Raw genomic sequence first — 20359 nt, 5'->3', positions numbered from 1 at the left:
CATGGATGGATAGTGAATTAAAAGTGTTTTCTGTAAGTCAATTATAATAAAATATTCATGGTGGAATATAGGTTTCGAATGTAGAGGTATTCATAAATGTTCTTCAAACTCTGCTCCTATATTTTTATTTTAAAGCGCGAAACCTAAGGAATGAGGGGGTTGAACTAGAATGAGAAGATAGGAAAAATCTAATTGATAAAGAACTTTAAAATCCTGGGAACCTGCTCATATGATTCTGTGGCAATGGTGTCAGCATACAAAAGTCCCATGCAAACTCAGACAAAAACCCAGCACTGAACTGAGGAAATGAACAGCAGATCCTAGTCTTAGCAAGGAAGAAACATTGGCAGCTGATGACTGCTGGGTGAGGAAGAGCTGATCTTCCTAAAACAAGAAACTCTAGATAGGCTGACTAGACCTCAGTGGATGGACTTGTACTGAGGAATGTCTGGGGACACTGACTTGACACATTGGGCTAGACAGAATATATGGGTTCCAGTGTGGGGGCTGTGGGAGGCTACCAGTGGGGACGGGTGTATAAAGATGATTAAGATTGTTTGAGATATTCTGTATAAAATAAACAAAAATTCCATAAATTTAATTAATTTTAAAAAATCATACAATAAATGACTCAGAATTAAATAACTAGCTCAACAGAAACAATGTTTTCTTCCTTTAATTTTTAAAAAATTAGAGATGTGTGTGTGTGTGTGTGTGTGTATGTGTGTTTCTGTGTGGGTTTGTGCACGAGTGCAGGTGTTCACAAAGGCCAGAAGAGGGTGTCAGATCCCCTGAAGCTAGAGCTATACCTGGTTGATAACTGCCCAGCATGGGTGTTGAGTCCTCCGCAAGAGCAGTACATGCTCTTAACTGCTGAGCCATCTCTCCATTCCCTAGAAACATGGTTTATTTCTTAAAAGAAGTTTTAAATAGTGTTGGTGGTGATTATGATAAAGAGAGGAGGAGGAGGAAGAAGAGAGAAGTATTTATAACATTCCATAGGCTTTGTGACATTATTTTCCTGGTGGTATTAATCTCTTAACTCTGTCCCCAAAAGGATATTGACTCCTCAAATCCGTCTGAAGCCACCCTCATCCAATCTCAGCTTCATATTTGTTTTCCATATGGGGGAAGAGAAAATTTAATTCAGTAAGGTTTGCTTGAACTTAGACTTTCATTTTCTTTGTTGTTTTGCTTTTTATCCCATTGGCTATTTTTGTACTTATTTATGTGTTTATTTATTTTTGTTGTTTTAGTAAAATACACATAAAATTTACCACTTTATTTTAAGTGTGCAATTCTGTGGTATTCAGTCCATTTGCCATGTTGTAAAACCATTACCACCATCTACCTTCAGATCATTGGCATCATGTTAAACTGGAAGTCTGTCCCCATACAACATTAACCCCTTGTTCCCACCCCACCAACTCCAGCAATGACCACTCTGTTTTCTGTGTCCGTGAATTTGCTTCCCCTGAGAACTTCATTTAAGTGGACTTGAACTTGCATTTTTGATGGCATCTTTTCTGCACTGTCAGATGTTTCTGATGATGAGGTTCTGAAATCCAGAGCCAGCCTCTGGGGAATTGGCAGAAATGGGTGTCACTCATTCAGGCACGTTAAGTCACGGCAGTGGCAGCCCCAGGTCCTTGTCACCATGAAGGCCTCTCTCAGTGGCTCTTTTCATGTTCCCCATCGTGTCTGCTGCTCAGCTTTGTGGCAGCCTTGACCTTCTTCACTCTCTAATTCTCTGTGTACTGTTGTTTTATGATGACCAAGTAGGTGAGGAACTTTTAGTCTAAACAAATACATTTGTCATCAGAGCAGCTGTGCTAAGTCACCTAATAGCATGGAGACACAAGCTTTTCTTTTTTTTTGCCTTCTTTACTGAGTGGATGAGCTTGAGTTGTTGGCAGCCAGAAATGAGGAGTGAATTGTGTCAAAGTGAGATGAGCTGTAAGGAACCTCCCATCCAGGGTGTAGATCTGTTCCTCAGAGCACTTGGCAGAGGACTTGGTCCCCAAGTCCATCCATTAGCTTCACCCTCTCCCTTGCCCTCTCCCTCTGGTGCTTAGGTGGCAATTTGAGTTCTATTCTTTTTCAATTTTCTTTGTTCTTTCCTCATTTCAAATGCCTCTCTCTCTCTCTCTCTCTCTCTCTCTCTCTCTCTCTCGCTTGATGAGCTTCTGTTCAAAGCCAGTAAGGGTTTTAAGTGAAGATAAAAATGCAGTCACCTGCCTGGGCCCCAGACCAGTTTGACCCTGTTCCGAGGAAACCCCATGAATGTGTAATGTTCCCTCAGGTCAGGCTTTCTCGCTTCTCTTCAAGGCTGTGCATACACATATGTGACACATGGTATTGCAGTGTATGCTGTTCTTAAAATCAGATGCCATCAGGCTTTATTGAGAATATAACTTAAGAGTACTTCTACTGAACACTGCCGTTCTACTTATTATGTATAACAAGGGCGTTTTCCTTACATCAACAATGGTAGGGCAAAGGTTCACTTGTATTTGTCTTTGTATTTGTAGGGCCTGTGGTGGGGCATTGATTTTTCTTTTTCTAAATAAAAAGCCTTTCTGAATAATGAAAAGGGCCGTATTAGGAAAAAATAAAGGAAAGCCTTTATTCTAAATGGCTACTGGGGAAGTTTTTCTAAATGAAAATAGAAATGTCTGGGGCTGGAGAGATGCTCGGAGGTTAAGAGCACTGGCTGCTCTTGCAGAGGGCCAGGATTCAAGTCCGAGCACCCACATGGTGGCTAACAATTGTCTGTAACTCCAGTTCCAGGGGATCCAATGCCCTCTTCTGACTTCTGTGAACATTGTATGACATAGATGTACCTACCTACATGCAGGCAATATGCTTATACACATAAAAATAAATTAAATTAAAAAAAATAGAAGTGTCCATCCAGTAACTAAAGAGTAAAAAAGTTCCATGAATTTAACTTCAGCAGTGGTGTAAGAAAATTGATATTCTCCTTGTGTCTGTGTGTCTATGTGTGCATGTTTGCATATAGACACATTTGCACATTTGTGAAGTCCAGAGTTTGACCTTGGGTGGGTATCTTCCTCACTTACTTTCCACATTACCTTTTGGGACAGAGTCTCTCACTGAACCCAGAGCTTACCACTTAACTAGACCAGCTAGCCAGTGAGCTCTGGGTACCTGCCTTCCAGTTCTGGGATTACAGATGTGCACAACTATGCAGAGCTGTTAATGGCTACTAGGAATTTGGTTTATTCCTCATGCGTGCGTGGCAGGCACCTTACCAACTTGCGATCTCACCAGACCTTCTCCTGCATTCTTACTTGAAGTTTACAAGAAAGGTGTGCCTGCTTTTCAAAGGACGTTTACCCCACCACTTAGATGATTGGCACCTTCATAAGCATCTCTTTGGGTGCAAGCAATTTTTGCTTTTTGAGTCATGTTCACAGACTTTGCTAACAATTCTTAACCTTTCTGATTGTTTGAGCCTTTGACAGTTCCCATGAAAGCCCTAGGCTTTATGAAACCAGCGCTGAACATGTGTCTTTAAAGGTATATTAACTTTTCATCAATGCAGCCAAAATAAACAAGGGAGGAAGGTTGTCGGTCATGGTTTCAGAGTTGCCAGTCCATCCTGCTGGGGAGAGAAGTATGGCAGAACAGAGCAGTTTACATCACCGTGTTCAGGAAGCAGAGAAAAACATGCCTGTGCTGTGTTGGTTTTCCTCTTTTGCTGTTTTTATTCCATCTGACTCTCCAGCCTATGGGATGGTGCTGCCACATTTAAGTCCACTCTTCTCCATTGTCTAAATCCTCACTGGAAATTTACTCACACATACACACGCCAACAGGTTGCTTTCCTAATCTCCTAGGTGCAACTAAATCCAATTACATTCTTATTCAAAATCAAGTATCACATAGGGTTCTGAGAACGTAGTCTTAAGTTGCAGACATCAAAGTCCATGTGCTGAGAAGTGGTAGACACAGGCCAGTGCCCTGGACAGCCTTGGGCAGTTTGCCAGGGTATGTACTGCCCATAAACCCTTTCCTCTCCCCACAACTCCTAGTTATTATAAGGAGTTGGCACAATGAGAAAAGATCTAAATGGAGAAATAAAATATTTCCTGACCCATGAAAAATACCCAGCAATCATCAAATGAGTGCTCACTCCATGCTTGGACCCAGCACTGGTGCCACCTTCCCAGGACTTGGAGTGAACACACAATATCATGTTAAATGAGCTAGTTTTCAGGGGGCTTTCACCAGAACCTCAAAGATGGTCTTAGAGCATTATTGTATGGGTGCTCTAGATTGGTCATTTTATCTCATCTTAGAAATAGCTTGCTGCAGACTTTACAGGGTTTTGTTTGGACTTATAAAACTCAAAAGCTTTTGAGAAGTCACCAGGATATCTTATATATATGCCCTCAGAAACGTTCGACACAAGCATGTGTGTGTGTGTGTGTGTGTGTGTGTGTGTGTGTAAGTGTAAGCCAGGGGACATCTTCAGGTGTCATACTTAGGTACACCATCCACTTCTTTTTTTTTAAGTGATTTTCAGTGGCCTGAACCTTATCAAATAATGTAGACTACCCAACAATGCCCAGGCATCTGCCTGTCTTTGAGTGTGCACCATCTTCCATGACATTTTTTTACACGGGTTCTAGGTATCACATTCAAGTCCTCATGCTTGTGTGTCGAGCCCTTTCGTAACTGAGCTGTCTCCCTATCTCCATAAACCTTTTTTCAATGAGCCCCTGTGTGGCAACTTCATGCTGCCTTTCAGGAACGGATAACAGCATCTCTTATCTTTGTGCAGAGCTCACAGAGAGGCCTCAGGCTAAGCGTAGGGCAAGGACTACAGGCAGCACTACACCTGTGCTAATATTGTTTAGCTTAATTGTGAACTTAAAGCCTCAGCATTTTCCCCACAACCTATTAAGAGGTGAAAATACAATATTCTTACTGGAAAGAAATATAATGGGAATGCTGGGTGAGTGTGAGTAATAAATAAGTGCATTTCAGGTTTCTTACATTTCAAAATGGGAGACATATTGCCGATTCCTAGTTGGTGTTGAATGATTTATAACCTTTTATTTGTGGTTGAGTGTTGCAGCCTATGTTGTCATGGAAATTCTATTGAATTTATAGGTCCATTTATCCAAAATGATTTTCCAGACTTCATTTCATGGTGAATCATGTGGCTGTTACTCCCAAGCACAATGCGATTTCTAGAAAGTTTCACTTTACAAGGAGCACAAACACCAGTGGTGATTTTCATGTTTCTGAAATACAAATGAGTTCCCCCATGCACCCAGGGAGCTCTCCCTGTCCCCTGTGTCCAAGGCAGTAAGATCCGCCGAGCTTCAGAGCCAACCATACATATATAGTAGTTTTTAAACTGAGGAAACACTGATCTTTGTTGTTTTGCTTTTTTAGAACGGGTTTAAAATACTGAACCTGAAGTAGTTCTCCTGAGGCAGGAGAACTTCTAAATGATGGGGATACAGGCGTGTACCACCATATGCGGCTCCTTTTTTGTTACTTTGGGTTTTGGCTTTTTTGTGACAGTGCCTCACTTTGTAGTCCCTGCTGACCTGAGACTCACTGTGTAGCAGTTTAAGGCTTGCCTTCAACTTATGGTAAATTACCTCCTGCTTCAGACACCTTGTGCTGGGTGGAAATCTTTTAATAGAAAAGAAAATCCTTGCTTGTGTAGTAGGTAGAAGCTATGATGCAGTTACTGTCCTGTGGTAGGGACAAAAATGCTCTCCCGGCCTTTAAGGCCCTGTTATGGAAGACTTGCTGTTCCCCTCCCTAAAGCACCAAAGCATTGAGGAGGGCAGAAAAAGTACCCCACACAGTGACTGTTGCATGATGAAGTTTCCAGGCTCTGCACACCTCAACCCTGTTGAGGCCAGGCCAGGTCATTGTTGCGGGCACTGTGCTGTGCACTATGAGGTAGTCGGCAGCATCCATTGGACAGTGACAATCAGACAGGGCTCTCCACATGACCAGCTGAATTTCCACTGGGGTTCAGAATTACCCTAGCTAAGATCTATTCAGGCTAGGGTCCTTGAGATAACCAGTAGTATTCCTCACTGCTAAGGGGAATTCTGATGTGCAGTCAAATGTCTCTGTTCACCTTTCCACAAGAGCTACTGGCTTGGCCTTAATCTTCTTTTGTATGAAACAGGAAAAAAATAATTGTACCTCTTCTTGATAGTAATAAATTATTAAACTAAATTAGATAAATTTCAGCTTGGCATGGTGGCACATGCCTTTAATCCCAGCCCTCAGAAGGTAGAGGCAGGTGGATCTCTGTGAGTTCAAGGCCAGCTGGTCTATATAGCAAGCTCCAGGCCAGCTGAGGCTACAGGGAGATCCTGTTTCAAAAACAGACCAAAAAAAAATAGTAATAATAGTAATAATAATTAAATACATTTCATTGAAGTAATTACAGCATTCTTGAGAATTGGGCGTGTCTTTGCTGGGTCTGATGGCTCATGCCTTTAATTGGCATTTAGGAGGCTGAGGCAGGAGAACAGCAAGTTTGAGTCCAGCAGCAAAGACCAGGCCTCAAAAAATTAAGTAATCAATTAATTAAAAGTGGGTGCATTGAAGCTCTGTCTTGAGGTGTTTTAGGGCAAGGCTGCCTCCTGTCATCTTACCCTGTGCTGCAGTCTGCCATGATGAGGAGGATGGCAAGCCGCCCTAGGCAAATCCCCATGCCAGCTTCCCTGTCCTGGAATGATTCTGTTTGCTCTGACCAGCCACTGTAACTTGCTTGGTCGTGCAGATCAACTTAATCAAGCTTTGCCCTGAGGAATGGAGCATCCCAGGTCACATCCAGTAGGTGACTGTGAGGAGAGTTAACTCTGCCCTGCTCCCCAGAGACTGACTTTTATGTACCCCTGGTTTAACAGCACAACCATTTTGAGAATTTTATTTATTCACGCTTGAAGTTTCATATACAAGGAGAAAAACCTATAAACAATAAGGTTGCAACTGAATAGTTTCCTATACCTCGAGCCCAGGTCAAAAAGGGAACTTAACACCTTCCTCGATGTTCTACACCCAGGGGGAGCCACTGTCCTACCTTGAACTGTGTGAGGTTTCCACCTCTCCTGTCCTGCCGGTTTTATATACGTGGTTTATTTGCTGCAGCCCTTGAGATGTGTCTGTACTCTCGCCTGTAGTTGGAGTGTAAACTGTCACAATTTATCCATTCAATACTTGTTTATTGTTGGGGCAGTTTCCAAGCTGAGTACATTGTAAATAGCCCTTTCACTAAGTTATTTGTGTTTTCTCCATCCCCTCCTCTTAAACTAAGGGTTAAGACATGAGCAGATGTGACTTACATTGCATAAGACATACCCGAAGGTGCTTTACTTAATTTTATTTATTACTCCCTGTAGCTCAGTGCTGTAGTTTTTATTCAGTTTACTTGTGAGGATTTAGTAACTAACTTCCTCTGTGTCACATAGTCATTAAATTGGATAGCTGCAGTTTATTGCCGTTTTCCTAAATACATGAAAGGGGTCATGGTTCGGAATATGAAATGCTGACCCCACCTCATTTCTGCCCAAACTTAGGCTTAACTGCAAGAAATAATTTCATGGATTGTACATAGTAAATAACTGGGAAATCCAATTTAACCTTTGTGACTATGAGTGTGAACTCTTCCCTGTCAGGAGAGAATGCAGACATGTCTCTAGACCAAAAGTTCTGAAAACCACCTTATACAAAGACTGATAAGAGAATCAAGGCATAATAGAAGGACTTTGACAGGAATCTCCAGTTGTCCTGGCTTCTGTTTGGACAGTCCATGGACCTAGTGTGTGCCCTGCACTCATCTGCTCCAAAAACTTGAGTTCCTGATGCAAACGAACTGAAAATCATTCCAGGCTACTGGGCAAGAGAAGAAAGGAAATAATGAAGGATTAGGGTGTCACGTGATTAATGATATTGTACTAAGCGAACCTTCCAGAATGCTTATTTAAATGCTCCCTTGCCTGCAAAGATGCTGAATACCTGTTCCTCTTTGGAACTTAATTCCCCTATAAACAATCTTCAGCAAATGCAGCTTGAAGCCACACGTGAGATTCTTTGCTATGCCTTGTGGCATGACTCACCAGGACACTGGCATGTGGAAAGGATTGATTTCACCATAATTTACCCATTCCTTCTGCTCATTCAGGTTTATAATAGGAAAATGAGAGCTGTCTGTTTGGTGTGACTCTTCTAAAGCAGTACTTAGCATATCTTCAAGGGGAGATTCCCCTCTGCTTTTCAGAAGGGAACTGTGAGGGGAGGGTTTCACGAGGCTCTACCCATCCTTATGGCTCTATAGCTAATGGTTGCTGGGGGTGGGGGGGATTTTCTTCAGTGGTATAGCCACTGGTAACTTCCCCATGCATCTGTGAATAACCCTCACCCACCCTCCCTTAAGTAACCCTAATTAAAGGAATTGGATCACCATAGAGTAGAGGGAAGACGTGCAAGTTAAAAGACAAAGTTAGGAAGAAGAAGGTGATAGGCAGGGGAGTCTAATGGGGAATGGAGATGACTATGATCAAATATATATAATATATAAAAATATTTACCTATATATGAAAGCCATAACAAAACCCATCATTATATAATTACTGTGTGCTAAAAATATCAAACTGAACCTAGACATCTCATATCTTCAGAAGGCTCTTCTAATAGTTTTGACTCCACAGTCTGTGCTTTTGATCTTTATACCTCAGAGTACAAAGTTCTGCCAACTTCAGAGACAGTTAGGCATGAGAGGGTAAACTGGGTTGTTAACTGCGTTCTTCTGGGGGATGCCTGATTCCGATGATTGAGAGACAGAGATAGAGCACGGAGCTCAGGTCACTGGGTTGGAATAGTTTCATAGTGTGATATGCACATGTACATGTGATTCTGTTTTGAGCTTGATGTTGCAGTCCGAGTCTGAAGACTGAATTTCCATGTTGTGGTCTGGAGGCAGAATTCTTCCTCTTTGGGAGACCTCGTACTTTTGCCTGATTAGATGAGACCTACCTACACCAGGGAGGAGTACCGGCTAGACTCTTAAAGTTTCTAGATTTAAATGTTAATCACATGTGCAGAAATGCTTCCTCACAGTATTACCAAAAAATATAATAATGATTCTTTTAGAAACCCCAAAAGCTACAGAGGCTGGAGAGATGATTCAGTAGTTAAAGGTACTTGTTGAGCTTGCAGAGGACCCAAGTATGGCTCCCAGCACCCATGTCAAGTAGTTCACAACCACCTTGAACTCTAGCTCCAGGGAATTGGCACCTCTTCTGGCCTCCATGTGCACCTGCATTCATGTGTGCATACCCACATTCAGACACACATGATAAAAATAAAAGTAAATCTTAAAAGCAGCTGCAAACAAAAGCTATCCCCAGTCATAATTCTGAACTGAGTGTTGTGTTACAAATTATTATATAATATTCATAGCGCATTTATTTACCATTTTCACCATGATTAAAATGAATAGATCTTCTTTTATTTGATCATTACAGTTCCAGACCAGAGTTAGTTAAAAAATTATTTCAATGTCTTGTGCATTGCAGAGACTCTAATATCTGCATCTGTATTTAGCATAACCATATCTGAGGCCACTTGGCTATTTCACAGTGACTTTTGTCTATACTTGTACTTTGCCAAGCATTTATTCCAGAGGCTTAAATCTCTTTGTTCTTTCACTGTTCTGATCCCAGTTTGCCACTTCTTAATTATTCCCAGAAGTCTCAAAGGCTTCATGAATCTTTTTGATGACTTTATCATCTGGCTAGCCTTACTTCAAGCCACTCAGTGCCCCCTTTCATTTTAATCATTCCAGAAACAAAGAAATAGTATTTGCAGTGACAGACACTGTTTCAGGCACTCCCTTGACTTATATCCTGTCTGTGTAGGTACTCCTGGCTACCGGCAGTGGAAGAATTAAACAGTTAAAACTTGGTGTGTAAAATATGTGATGGCTAAACTTGATTGTCAGCTTGAATCTGGAATCCCGAGACACAAATCTGTGGGGTCATCTATGAGTGATTTTCTAGACTGGATTAATTCGGATAGGAAGATCTACCTTAAATATGAGTGGCACTACTCCATGGCCTGGGGTCCTGGACTGAATAAAAAGGAGAAAAGGGAACCGAGCACAGTGATTCATTGCTCGCCCCTTCCTGACTGTGGGTGCATCATGACCAGCTGCCTCAAACTCCTGCCACTGTGATTCCTCACCACCACAGGCTGTACCCTGGAACTGTGAGCCAAAATAAACCTTCTTTAAGTTGCTTTTGTTAGGTATCCTCTCACAGCAATGAGAAGAGCAGCTAATACAATGCGTGTGAGTCGACTTAATAATCACTTTAGTACATCGCTGAAAAATCATGTTGGACTGAGAGTTCAGTTTATACGCTTCAGTTCTCGCATCACCCAGTAGAGATTGTCCTGAAAGTGGACCCAACATATTGCGCATTGTGTTTTGAGTGCCATGTTGCTCTCGCCACGCATACCATACATTTTTATTCTTAGACAGCCTTTTTTTTTTGCTTACTGCTACATCCCATATCACCAGCCATGATTAGAAACCCACATTTCTCCTTTCCCTGTTACCTTCCACCTCGACGTCATTTTCCATTTGATATTGCCTGTTCATACTTTACACCTTAACTATTCTGTAAAAAAAGATTTATTTTTATATTTGTGTGTGTGTGTGTGTGTGTGTGTGTGTGTGTGTGTGTCTATATGGGGGTGAGTGAAGGTGCCCACAGAGGCCAAAAGAGACACCAGATTCCATGGGGCTGTGGTTACAGCAGTTGCGAGCTGCCTGATATGGGTGCTGGGAACTGAACTCAGGTCTTCTGCCCAAGCTGCAAGCGCTCTTACCTGCTTAACCATGTCTCTAGCCCCGCTAACTGTTCTTTCCTTCCCTTTTGTCTGTGTCTTTTCCCTTCTCAGGTCTTCTGCCCAAGCTGCAAGCGCTCTTACCTGCTTAACCATGTCTCGAGCCCCGCTAACTGTTCTTTCCTTCCCTTTTGTCTGCGTCTTTTCCCTTGTGTGAAAGCCTCCCAACACGCCCCTGCAGTGCTCTGCAGGATCACTCATTTTCTGACCTTTCCTTTGAACTGTCCGATGCTGTTTCCTCTTTTATTTCCTTGTGATTGTTGTTTTTTTTTTTCCTTGCCTTGAGTAAGATGTGCATAAGGGAAATACAGGTTTCTACGGAATCGTCTCAATGTAGAGTTTTCTGATTGTAGAGAAGACAGTCTATCTAGGGTCTTTCTATCTTGTGTAGGATCATTTCTTCTTAATTTCCATTGTCACATCGCCTAGGCATGGGTGTAGGCACAAAAGTATGACATCAGAGAATAAAAAGATCACCTTCAAGAAAATGTGCCCTCTTTTCCATGATCTGATCATTCCCTGAGCCTTTTTTTCAGTACATCTATTCAACTTTGGCATTCAAGGAAAAAGTTATCCTTATCTCATTAATGACATTTTAGTCTCCCTAAGCATTGACAGTGTTCTCATCAGTCATGGTACCTTACACAGAGGAGGCATTGAGCAAATATTCTTCTCGATGGAAGGAGGTTCAGTGATAAAGACCTTGAACTCTGAGTTAGGAAGGATTATTTTTCTAATCAAATGTTCTTTCCTTCTTCATGAGGTTTACAGACTTTGGAAATTGTAGATTTTACAAATCTTTGCTTTTCTTGACTGTGCAGTGAGACTCATGCTGGTGTTTACTTCGCAGTGTTCGTGAGTGATAAGACTTGACGTACAGTAGGTGGTCAACAAATGTGTGAAAAATAGCAGTAATGTTAAAGAAGCCTCTCCTTTCAGATTGTTTTCTGTTCATTCAACTTAATGTGCACAATGAGATAAATTGGAAGAGAGACATGTTTTAAATCAAATTGCACCTAGAGTCATTTTAATGAGAGGGAAATTATGTGCATTTGGGAAATAATTGTGTTACGGTTATTGAGTCTTTAAATAACTCTCCTCACTGAAAGGAACCAGGACTCATTAAAAGAATGCCCTTTTCCAGGGCTGGGGCAGGAAAACATAAGTTGAGGTCAGAACATCTGTGCCTGGTAAGATGCAAGTACTAAAAAAGAAAGAGAAAATGATGGGAACAGGGATCATTGTAGAATGACAGGAATCCTTTCCAAGGGTCTCCTGCTGAGCTAAGCTGGGACATTTTGAGCGTCAAAGTAATAATGTTAGGAATAAACATATTAAAACCAAAGTTGAGTCCTTCTGCACATAAACAGATGAACAAAGAAATGAATCTTGGAGAAGGGAATGATATTCCTTATGAGAATCTCTTTCATGAATACAATGGAGTAAGAAAATCATTAATAAATGTCAAAACTAGTGGGTGGCAGGCGAGGAACAGGCTATGGGTGTCCTCTCACAGTATCTCTCTACTGAGAACTTGTTCATTTCAAAAGGAAGATGACAATCTTCTGTAGTGGAGAAAGAGGTCAGATTTCACCCTAGCCATGGGACTAAGGTAAACATCCCAGTACTGGGGATAAATACACACCACATGCATCCTGTCCCCATGTACTGGGTAAACATGGTGCTGTCATGTATGAACTATGCACAATATGCTTCCTGAATCTAACCTTGAGAAATCATGAGAAGACAGACTACAGTTTGCATATTTGTCTTGGAGCTGTTCTGGATAGCAGTGGGAACCGACAGTGTAGACATCACAACTAAGCACAGAGTTTAATCCTGGATTGTACTCAGGGCTGAAGAGTGATCTGTAATGTGCTTTTACTGGGTACTTACTATATTTGAAAATGAACTGAGAATTGGGTAATCGTATCACATCAATGAGAAATTTCCTTATTGTGATAATTATACCATGATTGTGTAAGAGAATATCTGTGTTCCCAGAAATTGCACACTTGCCTATTCAGTTGTAATGAGTCATATTATCCCTCACTTATTCCCGAGTGATTGATCCCAGAAATTGCACACTTGCCTATTCAGTTGTAATGAGTCATATTATCCCCCACTTATTCCCGAGTGATTGAGGAGTGTGTGTGGTATGTGTGTGTTTGTGTGTGTGTGTGTGTGTGTGTGTGTGTGGTGTATGTGCGTTTCCATAGAGACAGTAAGAGGACAAATGGGACATAGTATAAGTTATTGGTGGAACTGGGTAAAGAGTAAGTGAGATAGTTAGTAGACATCTTTATCACTGGATTTCCCAGGTCTTTTCATCAGCTTATTGGTGACACCTGTCTTTGGCAGGCAATTGCTATATAATAAACATCCTTAGATTTATTCAAAGTCGTCTCTGGGTATGCCTTGTGGTTGTTTAAATCAGGGCCTTGCTGTGCATTCCAAACTGGCCTAGAATGCAAATCCGCCTATCTCAGCCATATAAATGCTAGGATTATAGGCATTCAGCACCATACCTGACTTGGGTATTGCTTTTGAGAATAAGTGCAGAAGTCTTATGGCCTATGCAAGATTCTCTGAGATTTGAAACTAAAGAGATGACTCGGTGAATAAGAGTGCTGGCTGCTTTTCCAAAGGATCTGGTTTGGTTTTCAGCTCTCACATGGCGCCTAACAACCATCTGTAACTCCAGTTCCAGAGGATCTGGCACCCTCGTCCTGTCTCTGGGGGCATGGATGGGTATAGTTACCTGCATTTAGGCCAAACACAATATAAAAATAAATAAGTTTTCAAAAAGATACTTCGGGATTTGGCATTGAGATAATAAATTCACAGTGGTCACAGCTCAGTCAGAGGGACTCAGTACAGACCAAAGGTAAACAGAGTCTAGATGACTGGACAAACCAAATATATTTTTCAGAAATGTCTTTGCAGAAAAGTCTTCTTGTCTCTATCCAAATTGTTCTCTTCAGTTAAAGTGCGAGGGTTCAGTTCATTCAGACAAAATTTGATCCCCTTGTTTACTTTTATGTTTTTAGATAGCTTTAACCCCTAACATAATTCAATAGACTACAACTTGAGACAAACAGCAAGGGAAATTGATATTTCCAACCTGGGCTGCTGTTCTCTTTGAGACGTTTTATTATCAAGGTGGGTGGAGCCTTGACTCAAACATCTTTTTCAAAAATGCATTTCCTTCCCTAGCTGTAAGTGAAGATGTCCTTGAAGAAGTCTTAAAGTATTTTGTATCACACACTATTCAGGTGACACATTAAACGATGCCTCCCCTATTCATGATCTGAAGTGTAAGAAAACCTTCTGGAACCTACTTGATTTGAGGGTCTGGGTTTTAAGACATAATTTTATGGCTATACTTTTGCGAAGCCTTTTCTTGGGTTAGTAACATTGAACCTGCAGCAGCTCACCCAGTATTAAACTGTTTTAATCTGCACCTTGTGGAATGGATTTTTCTCAGTGTAAATCCATGATGTCTGAAGCTGTCCAAACCTAAACGTAACACATCTGTAAGAAACTGTCAGCATTGATAAAAACTCATAGTCTTAGGGGAAAAGAATTTGATTTAAGAAAGAAGACCTTCCAAAAGAAACTGTCTCTTTCTCCCATCCATGTGGGTCCCTGAATTTCCCTAGAAAGTGATCTGACGTGGTCCGCTTGATCTTCACCCTTCAGAAAAGAATCACCAACTTGTTCTTCGCATCTTGATTCATTCTGTCAGGAAGACTCCATTTACCTTTGACCTATACTGAGTCGCTGTGCTTCTGCTTTGCCTGCTGGGAATTTATCGTTCAGTGTCAAATCTCCAAGCTCCCACTGTGATTTCAATTACAGCTGATTGCAGCATTCCATTTGGCAAAGAGGGAAAACAAGAGAAAGAGAGGTCTGTCATCAGTGATCTGATTTTCTCAAATGAGCAGGGTTGCCCTGGGAGATTGAGGGTAATCCCATTCTTACTAGGGTTTTTAAGAAGCCTGCCAGTGTTAACATGTGTGATCATGATATGAATGGAGCATTGCTGGGGTCTAAGCTCTGCGCTGTAACACTGTGCTCATGTCTTTGAGCCTCACAATCACCCTACCAAACAGAAACGCTTGACTTCGTATGCCCAGAAGACGCTGTTTAAAGCATAGCTTGCCTGAAGGTCTCTAGACTCATAGGCAAGGATGCGGGACTAAGAACCAAGGTCTGCTTTGGCGTGTAGGCATCCCCTTGGGGACGCTCCTATGCTCTGCTTTTGTACTAGGTCTTTTGAAATATCAGGTGCATTCAAGTATTCAGATCGTACAGTGATTTATGTTGATAAATCTATATGTTTCCTTTTTGAATAAGAATCTCTAGCTAAATACAAGATGAGATATATAAGGTTGGAGTGGGAGCACCTGGTGTTTGGCCTCCCTGTGATGTTCAGTCTTAAGCAGCTTGATGTCCACTTTCTAGACCACCATGTCCTCACTTCTAATTCTCATTGTGATGAGGCTTTTTAACAATATTTAGTGACATAATGTACAGGATAGCTTTATGCAGCCAGTAAAACATGAAACACAATTATTATCATTACCACTGTATTTATTTCTTTGTGAAACACCCTTCAGGTATGTTCTACAATAGCCTGGGATATGGCTTCTAAATGTCATTAGTTCTCTCTATGTTATGTGTCACTATTTGTGTTCCCGTTTGTGTGTTGATCATTTGAACACACAAGTTGCATCTCACAGGCTCAGTTATCTACCTGAGCTGGCTTAACTGTAATCAGGCTTCACTTCTTCATGGGAAAGTTTCGTTGTGAGCTGGGTGATGGGAATCAGGAGGCATCCGTAGTGTTTATTCTGGGCAGCACGGATGCATCCATACAGGAAGCTGTGGTGCATTCTGAAGGATGGCTAGTGTGGTCTGTGTGGTTTTCTCTCCCAGGCTTTCGCCAAGAGAAAATATGGATAAATAAATCAATTGTGGCCTTAGTATGTAGGGAATCCAGGCCTATTGTACAATTTTTCTACTTTGCTATAGGTTTGAAATTTTTCCTAATACAATTTTTAACTATCTTGCAGATGCAGATTTTCTTTTACAATCCAGATGACTTTGACAGCTTTCAGACGGCAATTTCTGAGGACAGAATAATTGGAGCCATGGCCATATTTTTTCAAGTAAGTTAACAGTAGCTGAAGCTCTTCAACCAGAGAGAGTTCTCTATGTAGTTTTTTTCCCCTTAATTTGCCGAATTGTTCCATGTTTAATGAATGCATCTGTTTTCTAGTTCACACCTGTCTAAATGAAAGATATTTCATATTGTCTAATGTGTGATTTAAAATGTAAATAAGTATGTTTAGAAACATAATGAAAATTTTTGCATGAATTATTCTGATTTTATTGCTACTTGACTGGTGCACAGATTGAAGAACACATTTATCATCTAAGTTACTTCGCGGCTGAAGCGTTTTGAACAGGTTCCTTCAGAATATTAAGAGGCTGATGTAAAAAAAGGTGGTTTTCTTTTAGGCAGCTTTGAAATTTGACATTGCTTTGTAGCTAGATTGATAAATTGCATCAGTTACTTACTTACAGAAACCCCTTTTCTTTCCATCCCAGAAATCCTCATGGTAACTAAAGTTTTTGTTGAGTCTCTTTCCAACTTAGTACATTTATTATCTGTTATTGTTTTCTGGTTTTGTTGATTTTTTTAAACACGCTCACATTGTAAACCAGGCTAGCCTGGAATTTGCAGCAATCCTCCTGCCTGGGTCTCCCATGTATTGGGATTACAGATGTGAGCCACCATAACCAGCTCTTTCTTTTAATGTGTTTGCATTGAACACTACTCAGGGCTTATGTGTCAGTTTTGTATGTTGGATGGAAACCTTTCATCCTGCTACAGAGTGCTTCTCAGCCTCTGTGTGTACCCATGTGTGCCCACACACGCTCATATTCTTGTGTGTGTGTGTGCACACGTGTCTATGTGCAGGTAGTGGTCAGAGGACAATCTCAAATGTCATTTCTCAAGGAGCTTCCAGTTTTTTTCTGAGACAGGTCTCTCCTTGTCCCAGAACTTTGCCAGTAGGACAGGCCAGCTGGCGAAGCTCCAGGGACCCTTCTGTTCCCACCTCATCTTGTCATCTCTGGCATTACAACCCCACACCATGCTTAACTTTTTACATACATGGGCTTTGTGGATCAACTCAGGTACTCATGGTTACTAGCCAAGCACTTTACTCCCTGAGCCATCTCCCCAGTTCATGGTCAGTTCAAGTTAAAGCGATGCATGCTTTGGCCATGCTGCCTGTAGGAGACACGCTGCTTACTTTGTGTGGACGATCTGTGCTTTGTTTTTCGGTCTTCAAATTTGCTGAAAGACACTGCATGCAAGCACTGCTCTTCCTTGGGAGTCAGTCTCTGCAGCTGGTGCTCCTTGACAACGCAAAGGGATGCTAACCGCATCCCGACCTTCTTCTACAAAGGCAGATAGATGTTCATGCAGCACCTGTCTCTCTGAGCAGCTGCGTTGCCACCTCTGTTGTGAAGAAGGGCCTCCCTCTGCCCTTTCTAGTGGGGACACATGATTGACAAGTCTCTCCATTTTTTTCTCCCTCACTGCCTCTCTCCTTTTTCCTGGATGAACACTCCAGTGGAAGATGATGAAATGTAGACATTTCAGACACTAACCTTCTTCCTATGTCAAAAGTCCCTGGCTATGACGACAGTAGCTTTTTTAAAAAGATTTTTTAAATTTATGTGTATGTGTATTTGTCTTTTTGTGTCTGTGCACATGTGTGTGGTGGATGCTTGTGGAGGCCATAAGGTATTGGATCCCCTGGAGCTAGAGTTATAGGTAGTTGTAAGCTTCCTGACGTGGGTGCCAATAACCAAACTTGGGTCCTCTGAATGAAAAGTGTACATTTCTAACTGCTGAATTGTTTCTCAGACCCTGGCACCAATTTTCAAATGTTTGATGTTGTCCTACTGGGCCATGAAATCATTTTGGGGATTCCTGACCAGCATTTTAAATATAATGGAATAGAATACCGTGAAAAAAAGAAGGAAAAGAAATACACACCTGAAATACTGGTGCTGTGTGTCACACATTAGGGTAATGTCTTTAAAAAAACGTATTCAGTTATTTATCATAATAATATAGTCGAGGCATGTGCTAGGTCAGGATATAAAGAGTGTTATTTACCGTAGGTCATGGTCAGATATTTTAGAACGTATGTGTTTGTGCTGTGTATTTTGTCTCCCCGTTGTTTCAACTCTTCCCCTTGATGATATTCATGCACCACAGTAGAACAGTGTTTTAAGAGCTAATTCACAGGAGACAACAATATTTGCTTTTGAGTCACTCTTCTCCCTAATTGTTGCATAGCAGCAATGAATTTAGCCTTTCCAGTCACAGTATTCTTACCTGTGCAGTAGGATTAGCAATACATCATGAAGAGTTTGGTATTGACTCCATGAGTCTCTCTTGGCATACTGGTTGCACTTGATAAACGGAAATCACTATGTATCTAACTCTGTCCATTCCCATGGGCTGGATATGCCCATGATACTTGTGACTTGTCTTCATGAGAAGAAGTATCTTCAGGCTCGGTGGGGCACTCACTTGGGTTCTGTCTGGATCCCTTCATGCTCCTAAACTTTGACTATTTGCCTTTGATAGCATCAGCATCACAAAAACTGCTGGGGAGCATTTCCCCACTTAGCTGCTAGCCTCTTGGTTTTTGCCATTGCCTTTTTTTTCCTTCATTTTTTTTTTTTTAAAGATTATACTTTTAAAGTATGTGTCTTTGTGTGAGTATGTGCACATGGGCAGGTGTTCACAGAAGTGTATTCCTGTAGGTGGAGGTCTAGGTCTTTGCTAGTCACCTGACAAGGGTTCTAGGACTCGAACTCTGATCCTCTGCAAGGGCAGTCCACCACTAAGCCACCCTTCCTGTCCCTGCCTCTACCTTCTTGAATGCTGTTTTTATGCAGCTGGTTGTTATTTCCCACCTGCCATCATAGCCACTTCTGCTCAGAGCAACCAGGACCAGTACCAACCAGCAAGAAGTACCAACCCTGTAGGGTACTCTTTGTCTAAGAAATTATATTTTAAAAAATGTTTCTAAGTATTGGAAGAACTACTTCATGCTTGTTCCACCCAAATGTTTTCTATTTTTTGTGCTCTATAAACACTTGTTAAATATAGGACCAATTAAGAGTCTTGGGCAGGCAAACCACCAAAATACTGTGAAATCTAGGTTTTGAATTTTTGCAGTATTTCTAGGACGCAGTTAGTGGTTCGCATAGAAAGAAGTTGAATGTATATTTCATTTGTAAGTCCCAGAGACAGACAATGCAGGGAAGATGAAAAGAAAAAGAACAGAATTGTTTTGTACTGCGGCTGTGCAGAGCACCTGCCTGTTTCCCATTTGTGTGTTGATACGTTGGAGTTCCCATTGTGTCATGCATTGTAGGAAAAAAGTAGTATTTTAATTTTTCAGTCAGGTTAGACTTTGTTTTTTTTATTATATTTTGAATCTTTAAGAATTTGTTTGAGGGGATGGACATATGGCTCAGTGGGTAACAGCACTTGGTGGTCTTGCAGAACACCTGGGTTTGGTTCCCAATACCCACAAGGCACCTCACAACCATCTGCAACTCCAGTTCCTGGGGGTTCTGATTCCCTCTTCTGGCCTCTGCTGGCACTGCATGCATGTAATGTACATACATACATGTAGGCAAATAATCAAAAAAAATCAATCATTTTAAAAACAGAGTAAGTTTGTCATTGCTCTCAAAAAACTGAGAATTCTTTGTCCAGAGAGATGACTCAGTTGGTAAAGGTACAATGTCTACCTGAGTTGAATTTCCAGAAGTGCATAAAGGTGGAAACAGAGCTGTCCTCTGATTTCTGTACACGTACCCCCTCCATACACACATATACGTCATGTATATGTACTCACACATACACTCATTGAACAAGAAGAAAAATCTTCATTTCCAATTCAGCCCGGCACCTTATGCTTCAGAAACAAAAAAGCACTTATGGTTTCTTAGCTCCTGTTCTGTGCTGGAATGGCAATGGTTGCTGCATTCGGTATGTTGATCCCTTCCTGTCACCTGTCCACTAGGCCTCAGTGTCAGAATGCCATGGACAGTGACTGTGAAGAAGTGGACAAAGGAGGACTGAGCTAATGGCTTCGTCAGTAAAATATTGTGCAAACAAGAAGAACAGAGTTTTATCACCAGCACCCTTAGTTAGGTGTGGTAATGTGTTCTTATAATCTCACTTCTGGGGATTTAGAGGCAGGAGGATTTCTGAAGCTTGCTGGTCAGGCACTCTAGCCTAATCTGTGAGCTCCAGGCCAATGGGAGATTGTCTGTCTCAAAACATAAGGCGGGCATCATCTGAGAAATGACACCTGAGTTTAACTTCTGGCCT

At 41.4% G+C, this 20359-nt stretch overlaps 1 protein-coding gene across 3 annotated transcripts in view; it reads left to right on the top strand.

The window, feature by feature from the left end:
- The window catches only part of Ptprg (protein tyrosine phosphatase receptor type G), a 766544-nt gene that overhangs the window by 526240 nt on the left and 219945 nt on the right, over nucleotides 1-20359 (top strand). For all 3 annotated transcript variants that reach the window (XM_008827507.3, XM_008827508.3, XM_029560833.1), the window contains one exon: nucleotides 15996-16091. In XM_008827507.3, the coding sequence (XP_008825729.1) occupies nucleotides 15996-16091 (96 nt within the window). The remainder of the gene's footprint in view (nucleotides 1-15995; nucleotides 16092-20359) is intronic.

The sequence above is a fragment of the Nannospalax galili genome, unplaced genomic scaffold (genome assembly GCF_000622305.1).
Source record: "Nannospalax galili isolate Female #2095 unplaced genomic scaffold, S.galili_v1.0 scaffold91, whole genome shotgun sequence".
Classification (NCBI taxonomy): Eukaryota; Metazoa; Chordata; class Mammalia; order Rodentia; family Spalacidae; genus Nannospalax; species Nannospalax galili.
The sequence above is the reverse complement of the archived record's forward strand: the minus strand, read 5'-3'. Positions and strand labels throughout refer to the sequence as shown.